Source organism: Ictidomys tridecemlineatus, chromosome 1 (genome assembly GCF_052094955.1).
Source record: "Ictidomys tridecemlineatus isolate mIctTri1 chromosome 1, mIctTri1.hap1, whole genome shotgun sequence".
Taxonomy (NCBI): domain Eukaryota; kingdom Metazoa; phylum Chordata; class Mammalia; order Rodentia; family Sciuridae; genus Ictidomys; species Ictidomys tridecemlineatus.
The window spans coordinates 69010944-69026200 of NC_135477.1; the positions used below are offsets into that span (position 1 = coordinate 69010944).

The following is a 15257-nucleotide window of genomic DNA, read 5'->3' on the forward strand; positions in this document are numbered from 1 at the left end:
GGAGAGGCACATTTATACATTGCTGGTGGTACTTCAAATTGGTGCAGCCAATCTGGAAAGCAGTATGGAGGTTCCTTGGAAAACTTGGGATGGAACTATCATTTCACCCAGCTATCCCACTCCTCGGACTATACCCAAAGGACTTTAAAACAGCATACAGTGATGCAGCGACATCAATGCTTATAGCAGCACAATGCACAATAGCTAAATTGTGGAACCAACCTAGATGTCTTTCAACACATGAATGAATAAAGAAACTGGGGTATATATACACCATGAAATATTATTCAGCATTAAAAGAGAATAAAATCATGGAATTTGCAGGTAAATGGATGGAGTTGGAGAATATCATGCTAAGTGAAGTAAGCAAATCCCCCCAAACCAAAGGCCAAATGATTTCTCTGACATGTGGGTGCTGATCCATATGGGGGGTAGGGAGAGGAGCATGGGAGGAATGGAGGAATTTTGGATAGGGCAAAGGGGAGGGAGTGAGAGGGACATGGGGGTAGGAAATATGGACAGTGAGATGGACATTATTATCCTAGGTACATGTACAAAGAACAAATGGTATGACTCTATTTTGTGTACGACCAGAGAAATGAAAATTTGTGCTCCATATGTGTACTATGAATTGAAAAGCATTCTGTCATATATAACAAATCATAATAAATAAATTACAAAATAAAACTATAAGACAAATTTAAAAGGTGGAAGGAAACAGAAAACAAGAGAAATATTTAAAATAACAATGGCTGATAATTTCCCCAAATTAATAACACCAAACTATCAATTAAGGAAGCTCAGAGGACACCAAACACCAAAAACTAAATAAATAAACAAACAAACAAACAAATAAATTGACACATCATATTTGAACTGTAGAAAACAATAAGAAAAAATTTTTTTGAAAGAATGTAGTGAAAGAGCACTTATTATTTGCAGGGGTATAAGGATAAAATTTAAAAAAGATTTCTTAGGAGAAACCAGGTAAACAAAATGTGGAGTGAAACACTTACAGCACTGGGGCGGGGAATCCAGTAACCTAGATTCAGCAGTTATCCTTTAAAAGTGAAGGAGAAATTTTTCTTAAACAAAATCTGAAGGAATTCATCACCAGCAAACCTGCTCTGTGAGGAGTGGGAATTTCTTCAGGTAGAATGAAAATGACGTAGGTTAGAAGTTTGACTCTACATAAAGAAAGGCGTAAGAGAATAAACAAAGATCAACAGAATCTTTCATTTTCCTTAACTGACCCAAAAGACAACGGATTGTTAAAGTAGTGACATCAGCAATGTATTCGGTGCTGACGGCATTTGGTAAGGGAGGTGACATCAATGTTATGAATCAACATGATCACCTGCACCACACTCAAAGACAGGCTTTGGCTAGGTAAAAAATATCAACTCTAGAGCAACCATCATTTTCTGTTCATTTGCTTGTTTGCTTGTTTTTTGAGATTGGGTCTTGCTGTTGCCCAACTGGTCTTGAACCCTGTGGGCTCAAGTGATCCTCCCTCTTCAGCCTCCCAAGTAATGAACCTTAGGCAACGCAGGTAAGCAAGTCCACTTTACGCATTTTTTAAAAAGTATAACTGGTAAACTAAGACATAAAACGGAATCATATGATGTCCATAGAGGAAGGCAGGAAAAAAGAGAGGCGGAAATAGAACAAATGGAAAAGAATTATAATTGGTAGATATTCATTGAGTTATGTCAACTGTCATTTTAATTTGAAAGGTCCCTCTGATGAAGGGATCACTTAATTTCCTTCTAACTTATTCTTTTAGGAGATAGGAAAGTATTTGAAAGTACTGGTAAGCAGAATATCAAATCAACAGTTTTGATTTGATCAAAGTAAGGTTTCTGACCATAGGGAGAAAAAGATAAGGATATCAATACGAAATAATTTAAGAATCATGTTTCCTAGTTCATTCAAAATCTGGTTGACAGGGCTGGGGATGTAGTTCAATGATAGAGCTCTTGCCTAGTATGTGCTACTTGCCTGGATTTGCTACTTAGCACTGCAAAAAGAAAAAAAAAATATACACACACAACAAGAACAAACCTAGTTGACCTTTCATATAATGGTGATCAACTTAAGGATGGCATGTATTCTCATTTTATACATTTATGATGTTTTTAAAAAAAACTATCAAACATCAATTTTGGTATGTGCTTGGGAGAAAAAAAATTAGGAAACTGGCAAAATTTTCTCACATTATATAGTGTGGATTTTCCGCTACTCAGTCCATCAGTAAGTCATTCTGCTTCAATGTGCCACCACTGGCAGAAATTTCTCCTAAAGACTCCTATTGCAGAATTTATGAAAGCTCAAAAGTATTGGTAGGGGAGGATGGAAACCTGAACTCTAATTGGATTTTCACCACTTTATCAGCTGCATGTTCCCGGGCACAAATTATTTCATGTATCTGTGTCATTTTTGTGGGCTCATCTGTAAAATGGGGAAAACCTACACCTTGTGGTTGTATGATGCTAATATATGTTAAGTATCTAAATTGTAAAATTAATAAAATGATGGAAGCTATTGTCTAGGGCTTTAGCTTAGCAAATATAGGACAAAAGAGTACTTGTGCTTATTCAGGCAGTCATTATCAAGTGCACCACAATTTTCCAGAATATAAAGAAGTTTCTCCTAGTCTTTCCTGGGATTTGCAGAGTAGAAGAACCACATGGTACATCAACTCATGCATCAGAGCAATTAGGCAATCAGCAAATGAATGTCCTGGTAAATATATGATATGCAAAGTTATGAATTTTTAATATAATTATTTCAATAGTCTTTGGAAAAACATTCTCTTCTTAGCATGTGCCAATAGTTCATTTTTATTTACTCAACTTATTTTCCCTCTCAATATGGAGCACCTGGTCAGCAGAGTTAAACACAGTCCTATCTTAGAGTTTTGCTGTTTGCCGTGAGAGCACATCATATTTCCTCTGTCTGGCACACATGCTCAAAGTCCCATGCAAGAACCTTCTACTGGTTTCACATCTCTAGCTTCCCAGAACACATCCTTCAACCAAGATAATTTTCCACTGTTAACACCTTCCTCCTTCACATCAGAAATAATCATCATTGGCTTTTTCTCTTTTTAAAGAGTTCTTTTCTATTACCATGGTTATCAATACTATCGCTGTTTTTCACTTCAGATTTTCTTTTGCTTTCCATTTAAACTGGAAAAGCTGTATTAGTTCTAAGCTATAAGAAAAAATAAGTGAGTGGCTTAGTTGAGAATTAGAAAATTCAAAACTGTCAGAAAACAAAGGTGTACAGTGTGAATTCAACTTATCTGCAAGGTTTTTAAATATACTTTTTATAAACCAATCTGTAGTGTAACTAAAGAATACATTTTAAGGAATCACAAAGAAACCGATGATTACTAAAGGCCCTGGGTTAAACTCAGTAAAGAAACCCCACCTTAATATAATGACTTCGTTGTGATTTTGTGAAGAATGTGAAAACATTAGCAATAATAGACATTTATTTTAAGTATCAGTTTTTATTAAAAAGTGCATTTTGATTATGTACGATCTAGATAAGCTGTAAGATATCAGTATACTCTCTGGAATAATAACTTTACAAAAATTTAAAACAAACAAAATTTTAAAAGCCTTTTTATTTCCTTCACCATTATTGTTTTACAATACAAATATCACCTTGTGAATACACAAAAAAACCCTACAGAAGATAATTCTGTTGCACGTAAAATACAGAATGGATATAATATACTTCTTCATTCTTAAAAAACTATTTTGTTCTCCACATTGGCAAGTATAGAATAGAATACTTCCCCAAACATACATATGTTAGGAGTAAAACTTAGAGTTACATGCAGTTTCTGCACAAATATATTTTAAAGAAATAGATCTCTTTTTTGTTGTTCACCAACAAAATTGTCATGAGAGTATGGATAACTAATTTGTAGCTTTCAAGTTTTAGATAAGTGATCATTTTCAAAACTCTCTTTAAAAAAAGATATTCATGGCTGTTTTCATTGAATAGTTAAAATTGAACTACCAAAAAGACAATAAAATAATTTAAGTGGTACATGTCATTGTCACCTGCTCACAATGTGTGAACAGGCTTCGACTCTCTAATTAACACCCCCATTCTTTAATTCAAAGCAATTTTAAAACCATAAGCAGTCTTCTGATTTAATTTAGCTATAAATGCAAAATTTAGTAGTGTATACATACATTTATATTTTCATGGAATACTTTATTTTAAATAAAAACATTTAAGATCGCCTACTGACCATACAATCAAGACAAGAAAGGCACTAGAAACATAGACAAATTTCTCTCCCAAGAAGCATTAAATTTTAACTCTCTTCTCTCTGACATGTAAAAATCTTTAAATTTGGTTTTCATAACATCATTTTGAAAAATAAAGTTAGGAAATACTTAGAAAATCACTTATAACAGAATCTTTTTTTTTTTTTGCACTTTTTGACACACCGTCTCTGCTGATTTTACAAAACCCAAAGTTACCAAACCTCTCTGTGTCTGTCATTTTTATTTGAATATCGGTGCAACAGGTAGAAAGATTTCAGAATCGAACCCCATTCAGGTACTTAGAAACCTTCATAGAGACATTTGCTAGAAAATGGCTTACAGCCCAATCTTTGGGGCAAGAGATATGAAAAGTATGTTTTCCCAAGAAAATAATACACTTTATTTCCAGATGTGACTGGAAAGACCAGAACTTATGATATAAAAGCTTACATTTATGCTGTTGCATCATATACAAAGGAACGTGGTGGCTGCGGGTTATGTAAATCCCAAACTCATGAACAGGAAATGTGGACAGTGCATGATAGGTGAGATTTTCTTTATTGTTGTCCAACGCAGGTCCTTTGGAGAGAAAAAAAGATCACAGTGCTGACCAGGTAACTCAATAGGTTAAGTCAAGGTAACTCTTGAAAGATAACAGGGTCAGGGAGGTGTTTATTTTATGGCATCTTCTCTCATGGAGTTCTTAGCACTTCGGACAGTTCCTGTTTCCCCACTCAGCACAGCTGTTATGTGTCGTTCACCAACCGGCTGTATTTCACTTGCCTGCCGAGGTGCACTACTGGCCAGGGGAAGGGCCAATGGTAAGATCGAGGTACAATTCCTTGGACATTCTTTTCAAAGTACTGAAATGGCCTGTACCACCACACCCTGGCCAGGAGGTTCATCTGGGAAGCTTCCTTTAGCACCTAAGATAACAAAGAAACACATTTTCACAATCTTTTACTTTAAGTTCAAATGTTTCCTGTGTTCAAGTTCATGAAGAATCTTGGACCTGCCCATGGCCACTCACACAACCCAGCTTCATCCTCTGATCACCATCTTATACTCCTCACACACCTGCCCATGGGCCCCCAATACTAACAGGGCAAGGAAAACATGGGCTTGTTTGTTTCTTGGCCATTAATAAATACCTCAGTTAGCTTTTCTATGTTAAAAATGGAAAAACTTAATGAAATGTTAAGTATTAAACTGGTGATGGGCCCACAGTAATGAGAAGAGGGTAAGAGTGCAAATCTAGCAATGAGTGGACACAGACTTAGAAAATCTTTTTCATAGACAATGAGGGTATGATACTTGTTTTAGAAGACATATTCTCCTGTGTCCTTATATTAAATACTTTTTCATCTTGGTTCTCAAGAGAATCAATGTCACAAAAGACAGCACAATATTAGCTGACTACACTTTAAGAAACATTTTGCTGGCCTGGGGTTATAGCTCAACTGAGTAGAGCACTCGCCTAGTGTGTGAGGCACTAGGTTCGATCCTCAACACCCCATAAAAGTGAAATAAAGGTATTGTATCCATCTACTATAAAAAAATACTTTTTTTTAAAAAAAGAAACATTTTGCTGGGTATGGTGTCACACTATCCCCAGCTACTTGGTAGGCTGAGGCTGAGGCTTGAGCCCAGGAGTTCAAGACCAGCTTGGGCAACACAGCAAGACCCTGCCTAAAATAAAACCAAACCAGACCCAAACAAAAACAAAACAAGAAAAAAGGAAAGGATGCGTATACATCTGTGGATTCTTTGCATTTCCTGCCTAAGCCAGCAGCACCTATCCAGGAACAACAAGAGTTAACATCCAACAGGGGCAGGGAGGACTCACTTGCTGATTGGCCATAGTGTGATACCACCAGAAGAGTCTTGTGGTGATGTAATATGCTACCACCACGTCCACAGTGTAGTGGTCATGCGCTAAGAGAATACAGAAGATTCCAACGACGCTGAGAAGCCAGCAAATCCAGTGGTACCACCAGAGTCGTCGAGGGGAATCTGAAAAAAGGAGAAATGTACAATAGTCCCATCATCCAAATAACACTCAAGAAGATACCCACCATGCCTCTGCTACAGTGCTTCTGAGTCTAATTACCTTAGGTCTTCCCTTCTGAAAACAGATCTCTTAGGCTAGTAAATCTAAAGGCTTTCATTTTCATCTGTAACCAGGGTTAGAATGGAAATAACTTTTTACACAGTGATTTTACTACCAGCAATAGTAATTCAGATTTGATTATTACTTGACTGATATAATCAATGCAGTTTAAAAGAGTAGTTTAATCAAGGATGGGTTAATGCATTATGCTTCTCCATTTAAAATATTGCTCACTGACATTTTAGCCCAATTTACCTGTAGCTAATTTGGGGGTAATGCTCTTTACAAAAATCAGTATTTATTGATCCATACATCTCCATACATGAACTAAGCGATCATAACCAATACAACTGTCTTATTCCACCTATCTCCCTCAGATGGAAGTTCAAGTTCCACAATTGTACAACTCATCTGAAAGTCTCTGAGATTTCCATTTCTCAACACAAACAGAAGAAGAACTAAATGCCTGGGAACTCTCATCCAAAAGCCTCTGAAAGGTAGGAATGTGTCAGAAAAATGCTTTTCTCTACCTTCATTTGGGGAGTCACCTGAGGGAAACATTGAAGTCTCTACTAGTACAGGCCTACCTCTCTATCTTGCATTTTCAATGAGTAGGGATTCAGAGGCTCTGGAATTTTAGGCAAAAATTTCGAATGTAGCTTCCCCACACCAGAGGAGAAGTACAGGCTTTTATTGGATTCTTAAGAGGTCCAGGAAGTAGTCATTCATGTCATTAATTCAACCAATATACATGTGGCATCTGCCAGATGTCAGGGACAGGCACTGCTCTAGTTACCAGGATCAATGGGCAGAGACCGGAAAGGGCCTGCCCTCATGAGGAGACACTTCCTAGGAGGAAAGAGAGACCAGAGGCTATGATTATAATAACTAAATTCCATACTATATCAGAAGATATTAAAGGCTCTGGAGAAATTTAAAGGTGAGCAAGATAAGGGGTCAGAAGAAGGTGGAGTGAAGGGCAGATTACAACTTTAAAGTGGGAGTTATGGCAGGGATATATTTCAGTAATACTTGTACTTGGTACCTTAACAATACAACAACAAATAATAGCTATAATTTATTCTCTGTGTAACTCTATTAGTATTAGTATCCAAGTACATCATCTATTTAAATTTTAATAACCCGTTCCTCACCCATGAAGTAGATTTCAAAATCATTCTTGGATGAGGAAACTAAGACTCAGAGAAGTTGCAGATTTTTTACAGGGTCACAGAGCTGGCACATGGTAACACCAGGATTCAAAATCAAGAGGTCTATGACCCAAGGCCTCTGCACTTCCTAGAATGGCACAATGCTTTATTGCTGAAATAAGCCTTGACAGCATTAAAAGATTTCAGGATTAGCCAGCAGAGGGCAGGAATCCCTTCCCCAGGGCTGTCAGCATCTGGCCTCTAAGGTTCCCATTTTCCACACCTCGTTATTACCCAATACCAAAGGCTGCTTCACGTCCATTGAATTCTCGATAGAACTGCTAGAATTCACTATTTGTGATTGCATACTAAATACAAGTATAGGAACATCAATTCTCCCTTTCTTTCTCCAGTACTCCTTTACCTTAGTTTTCAAAACCAGAACAAAACTTTAACCAAGCTCACCACCTCTCTCCTCTGCACTCATAATCTATACTGTCATGTGTTATCTGTTGACTCTTTTTATTAATGTCTCTCAGTACCTTCTGCTTCTTACCATCCCAAAAGCCATCATGGTAGTTCAAGGTACTGCCATCTTTTTCCTTGATTCTAACAACAATCACCCAACTTTTCTCCTGGTCTCCATTCTAATCCCTCTCTAGTCCATCTTACAACCTGCTGCCAAGAGTGGTTTCTCCTTCTCTGAGGGACACAGGAGATGGTACTGCTCCATTGTTCCACCCCTTGATAGGCACCTATCTCCCTCAGATGGAAGTTCAGATTCCTTATTGTGGCTTAGGGCACCCTCCACAATCTGTTTACTACTTACCTATCCCTCCTCATTTCTCATTATTGCTCTCACTGAAAACTCCAGTCACATTAATTCCCAGAGAGGACAACAGTGCTCCCAATATACCTCCAGATCGCAGTGTACATCCCACCTCTGTGAAACCATGGCAGTTTGATTTTATTTTTTGCCTTTCATGGAAACGCCTGCATAATGCTCATTAGATTGCTTTTAACAGTAAAATTCTGAGTATCACTGAATTTCCCCCACACCCCCATTCTGTTACTAGGGATTAAACCCAGGGGCATGTACCACTGAACTGTATTTCCAGTCCTTTATTTAATTTTTTTTTAATTGTGCAACAGGGTTTTTGTAAGTTGCCGTGGTGGGCCTCAAAATAGTGATTTTTCTGCCTCGGCCTCCTGAGTCATGGAAATTACAGGCATGAGCCACTATGCCAAGCTAAGTACCACTAAATTTCCTCTAAGTAATAAAGGGTTCATTTATAGTACTGAAATACTAATAGCAATTAAAATGAATGAACCAAGTCTCATGTCTCAAAAACAAAATTTGAGAGTAAAAGATGGTAGAGGAATATATATATATATATATATATATATATATATATATAGCATGGAACCATTTATATAAAATTTTAAAACCATGAAACCCAATTCTCAAATACAAAAATAAGCTTAGAAATGATGCAGGAAAATGAGATAAGGAAAGGATTTAATCACATATTATCATTTTATTTCTTCTGAAAAAGGTAATCTGAAGCAAATAAGGCAAAATTCTAGATGCTAAATTTGAGCAGCATATGGGGTTATCTATAATGTTAATTTGTTAGTTTTACAAGTACTAATATTATTAATATTTATTTATGGCAGTACCGGGGATTGAATCCAGGGCTTTGCACATGCTAGGCAAGAGCTCTACCATTGAGCTATACCCAGCACTTTATATTTTATTTTGAAACAGAATCTTGCTTCTTGGCTGAGGCCAGCCTTGAACTTGTAATCTTCCTGCCTCTGCCCCTAAGTAACTGGGATTACATGTATGTGCCACCATGTCTGGCTTTGATTCACAATAGAAAATATTTTAAGTATGTTTCTTAAAGGAAATGTCCCATTTAGTGTCCCGCCTCATCCCTAAGCCCATGGCCTGAGGGCAGAGAATCCTCTTACCCATCACTGTACCCTCAGCACGTGGCACAGTGTCAAATGCTTAAAAACATAACTACAGAGTCAATACATGAGCTTCTATCATCTAACCAGGCCCGATGCTGGATTTCTGTGTCTTTATGAGATTTCCATCTGGTTCCTTTCAGAGCTGTACCACTGATCATAACACACCCTGTACACTGTGCTGGAAACTGCCTCTACCCCATAACTACACTGATATGCGGAAAACAAGACATCTTGCAAGAAGCACATTTATGTCCTTCCACATATTCCCTTTGGGTGCCAGCTGCATTCCAGGCATGGTGATGAGATGAAGCCACTACCCTCCTAAAGCCTCCAGTCTTCCTTCAGCAGCCCTTCCACACAACATGATTTTTCAAAGGACCAGAGACCTTGGAAAATGGCAGGTAAGGAAACTGTGATGGATGGTTGTGTTAGACTTACACTCTTTGATAAATAAGTAGGTGAGTGTTAGCATGACCGTGTGGCCGCTGTACAGATAGTCCCCACACATGTTGTGAGAGCCAGTGATGGACAAACCACCTCCAGCAATGAGCTTCATTATTCTCCGCAATTGGGCTTCCCAGTCTCCAAAAAGCTGGCAGGAGAGAAGAAAACAAAATTATTAGTCACATAAAAGTGTGCTATGTTTACTATCTATATCCAGAGTTAGGGTTTGGGCTGGGAATATAGCTCAGTTGGCAGGGTACTTGCCTCTCATGCACAAGGCCATGGGGTTCAAGCACCACCAAACAAACAAATCACAGAATTAGGGTTTATTAAGACACACAAAATCCACACCATGAAATTTAGCCTCTCAATATTCACCATTCCATAGGCAGCACCCGAAGAAAGTTCAGTTCTATAGATGAACCATTTGGCTTTGAAACTTTTGGATGTTTTACAGCACATTTCAATAAATGTTTACCAAATTTAAATAATTTTATCAGAGAAAAATCAGTGGACCTACTTACCAAAACTGCTGTTTTGGAAGAAGAAAATCTTAGAGATGTATTTTTGCCATGCATGGCCTGGGAGGACAACTATTCTACTAACTTAGAAAAAGGAGCAGGAGGCTGGAATAGTCAATGCATCAAACAAGAGACTCGTCAGAATGTGCCTTCAATCTTCTGAAAGTATGTGGGTAGCACTAGATGCCTTTACTTTTAATAGGAGTGAAAAAGTTTATAAATTAATCTACCTGCGTATGATGCAAGACTGGGCTGGATAGTAAAGTAATTAAACGGACTTAACAACTCACTTGTTGCAACTTGGATTTGTTCCTTCAAACAAGATGTTCAACTGTCTATTTAAGCTTGTCAGCACCTGTTTAAATTCTTGTTGGCCAATTTGATCACCAAGGTCTTTTTTCAACAATTAACTGATGATATTCCAGGCTTTGAGAGACACTTTTCATTATAATTTTCCTTTATAAAAAAAGTCTTCAATATTTCTAGTTAAAGATGGCAGGCTGCACAGATCACATGAAGGATAAGTGTTTCCCATTTCAGAGACCCTTGAAGGCTCCACACAACAGAAGACAGACCTGCATCACAAGATGGCATCACAGAACTTCAAGAACAGGGATGAAGAGAGATGCTAAAGTCTCCAGAGATTAAAAACAAGTCTTATATGAAGGATCACTAGAATCAGACTTTTAAAAGCAACAATGGAAAACAGAAGGCTTTTGAAAAAATGCCTTCAGATTCTTATGAAAAGTGATTTCTAACTTAGAATTCTACATCGGTACATATTACAATCAAGCATAAACCAAAGGATAAACAAAAGCCTTTTTTTATATACGTAAGACTTTAAAATATTGCCCACCTAAAAACTCTTTTCCAGGAATTACAGAGGGTATGCTCCACAAAGTGAGTAACATGGAGGAAAGGAAGAAACAGGTCTGGCCAGGTTGCCAGCAAAGGGAAAAGAGAACCTTGCTGTAGCTCCCTAGAAAGGGACCAGCCGAGGGGCTCTGGAGAGACAACTTCAAGGAGATGAGACTAACAGAACACTCCAATGCCTCTGACCAAACTAAGGAGAGTCAATTTCGAGATGAATAAACACAAGGAAAAACCATGAAAGCAGAACAGCAATTACTTACTCTACAGGGAAAAGAAAATTGTGCAGAAAAAGAAAACTATTGGAAACCACATGGCTTAGCTGTGAGTAGCACTTCCAGAACTCTGATAATAGAGGCCCTGAATATTGAGCTAAACAGACGATAGAGAACTGCAGAGGGAAGGCAGGACAAGAAGCTTGAAGGTGTGAGGTGGGTATGGGCAGAGATAGAGGAAGTAAGGACAAGGCACAGGACAGGAAGCTTGGCCTTCCACAGCAGGAAGTCAGTAAAAGGGAAAGTCTGCATCCAAAAGTCATAGAGCAGAATGTTCCCTCAACACTTAGAGACCCAGGAGTAGACATATTTAAAAATCTGTAAAAAGAGTTAAAGATGGGGCAGTAAATACCACAAAATTCAGACCAAAGAGCTAAAATGAAGGGGAAAAGTAGCCAGAATTGGGTTAGGGCCAAGTCATCATTGTGTCTCAGAACAAATTTGATAGAACATTTTTAAAATTGCATAATTATACAAACATGATACAGTTTTCTAAAATCTCAAATTAAAAGTTTGGTTTAGTTCTGTCATAACAATGGATAATATGTAGAAGAAAGTTACATCAAAAAAAAAATTGGACATATCTCCTCATTTTAGACTATTTCAAATGATCCTTCCTAACTCCATCTGTGTTATAAAACCTACAATCACATTACCAAGGTGGCTTCTCCTGATAATGTACCCCCTCATTTTAGCAAGCAAATCTTCACAGGAGACTGATGTGTTGGGGGAGAGGAAGAGAAGTAACGAAGTTAACGTGGCACGGAGGAAAACAGGAAAAATAAATAAATCAATGTTGTACTTCTTACAGGTGTCCTTAAAATCCCTAAGCCTTCTTTTTAAAATATTTTCCCATGTTAGCCAAACATGGAAAGCCTCTTCAAGTCTAGTGGGGAAAGGGAAAAGAGGACGGATGTTTATAATGATCTAAAATACTTAATTATGTTTAAAAAAGCAAAGTACAAGACAAATTACAAAACTGCAGCAGAGACAAGTTAATGTTTTTTATCATGTACACAGCACATAGAAATTAAGTAAAATAAGACCAACTCGGCAAACAGAATTTATTCAAGGACAAAAGGATGTGACCAGATAGAGGCACAAACTGTCAAACAAATAGAAATAAAAATTAACCTGACGGGAGCTCATGTCTTCCCAGGTCAAGTTAGCACAGCTTTAAGCTAAGGAACGTGCTGGTGTTGGGGAGGAGTTGAGAGAGCAGTCTTCACATGGCCAAGTATGCAAGAGCAGGCCAAATCACTCTGTGTTAACATCACGACTCTCCCAATGACCTACTCTGTGACCCTGGGTGGCTGAACCATCCTGAGCCTTAATGATATCATCTAGTTTATGACCACTGGCAAAAACCCTCTGTAAAGATCACCATAGTTTACCAGCAATTTCCATGGCCATAACCTCTGAGCCCATTTTGCTTCTGGGAGTCTACCTTAAAGAAATGACCCCAAATATGAAGAAAAGCTTTTTGGACAAACATCTCATTGTAACAAGCTGCAAAATGGAAATAACATTTGTGAGGACTGTCAAATAGCTCCCTTGCGGTCCAAGGTTTGGTTCAGGGGCAGTATTGGCCAAGATGGGGAGTCTAACTTGAGTAAGTAAACTGTTAGAGCTGGACCTACTGACCCAAAAGCTGAGGTGATGCAGATGTGCATGAAAGTATGAGAAGCACTGAACCAGGCTGACTGCTTAATAACTTATTAAAAAATAAGTTTCCAATAACTGTGTAGGACAGTAATGGTATAAGCATTGTCCTATATTAAGAGGGGAAAACATAATAAAATGGTAAAATTCTATGTGTTCAAATAACTATGTCCAGACAAAGTCTAGACATGCCACATTCTCAATGTTCACAGGTCACAAGGAAATGGGGAGGGTTTCTCCCAGTCTCTGTCCCAGAATGGCTTTCCTTCTTTTCCCTGGGCCAGAGAGAAAGGGATTCTCTTGAAGCTCTGCCTTCAGGGATTTGTGTTTGAAGTCCAGGCAGGACAGTACATGGAGAGACAAACAGGAAACAGGAAACCTGGATTCCCCATCCTTTACATTTTGGTTTCCCTCCCCAATCTGCCAGCTAACATTTACTTTTGAGTCTCAAGTAGCTGCTACAAACATTCCACAGTATTTTTTGACTGCATCCAGTGGGAAAGAGGATGGGATATGCTTATTATTCAACAGTAACTAGAACTGGAGCCTCCCTATCAGTGGGCTTCTGAATGTGTACTGTTGAAAGCAGAGATTATCTGGAGGATGCTCACATAAAAACCTACAGTGGACACTATAAAATTTTATCATGAAAGCCTCATATCTGTGAAATATGGTCTCTCAGGGTCATAGAAAATCAGTTTTCAGTAAAAATAAAGCCACTTTCTTCAAATTCTAATGAATAACCAAGAAATGAAATGAAGTGGGCAAATCACTTAATACCAAAATACAGAAACTGAGAGCAGGAGGAGGAGGGAAAGGTCTCCAAATGAGGCAAGGCATCAAGTACACTGAAGCCCAACAAGCCTTTGGTTATTAAAAAATGAGTCTCCCAGGCATTGTTTTCAATCGATGAAAAAAAAAAAATGGTGATCGTCTGTTCTCATTCAGTCTGCAGGTGGCACAGGGCAATGGCTTTTTCTGACTCATCTAAAGAGCAGGAGCAGTCACTGAGCTTCAGTGCCCTAAATGGGAGGAAGAGGAGAGCCTGCCACTAAAATCATCAAACGATGCTGCACGAATCTTCAGTTTTAACATAACTGACGAAGAGCTGGAAGTGAGGGCTAAAGAGCAGAAATGCTATTAAAATAATCCTTGACCTTTTACTAATGCTTCGTCTTGGAGCAGCCCAGAAGAGGCACTTAGAGATATATCTGGGACTGGAATCCAAGTTCTCTGACTCCTTATGTGCACGCCACATACATTATACTAATATTTCAGTCAACAACAGATTGAATAGACGACAGCGGTCCCATAAGACTACACTGGAGCTGAAGAGTTCCTATTGCCTAGTGACACTGCAGCCATTGTAATGTCAGGGTGCAGCTTGTTACTTCTTTACTGTTTGTGGTGATGCTTTTGAAAACCTACTGTCCACCAGCTATGTAACAGCACAGCACATACAATCATATACACCGTGTAACACTTGTTAACTATAAGTAACAACTGTTATCACTTTGTTATTTTAGAGTGCAATCCTTCTATTTTACAAAAAAAAAAATTTTTTTTTACTGTAAAACAGACTCAGGCAGGTCCTTCAGGGACAAAGGAACTATTATCACAGAAGATGACAGCTCCATGTGTGTTATTGGCCCTGAAGACCTTCTAATGGGACAAGATGTGGAGGTGGGAGACAGTGTTACTGATCCTGACCCTGTATAGCCACAGTTATGGCATGTTTTTGACTTAGTTTTCAACAAAAAAGTTCAAAAAGTTAACCAAATAAAAATTTAAAATAGAAAATGGCTTACAGAATAAGAATATGCAGAAAGAAAATATTTTTGTATAGCTGTATAGTGTTTGCATTTTAAGCTAAGTGTTATTACAAAGAGTTCCAAATGGTAAAAATAATTAAAAACTTTATAAAGTTAAAAGAGTTACATTAAGTTAAGGTTGAT

General features: G+C 38.0%; 1 protein-coding gene across 5 annotated transcripts in view; it reads right to left on the reverse strand.

Annotated features, from left to right (window-relative positions):
• Nucleotides 1–3616: 3616 nt before the first annotated feature.
• Nucleotides 3617–15257, reverse strand: part of Sgms1 (sphingomyelin synthase 1) — a 241629-nt gene continuing 229988 nt past the window's right edge. For all 5 annotated transcript variants that reach the window (XM_040273817.2, XM_021735877.3, XM_040273816.2 and 2 more), the window contains 3 exons: nt 9969–10122; nt 6139–6305; nt 3617–5218 (listed from right to left, as the gene is read on the reverse strand). In XM_040273817.2, coding sequence (XP_040129751.1) covers nt 5039–5218; nt 6139–6305; nt 9969–10122 — 501 coding nt within the window. In that variant the 3' untranslated portion in view covers nt 3617–5038. The remainder of the gene's footprint in view (nt 5219–6138; nt 6306–9968; nt 10123–15257) is intronic.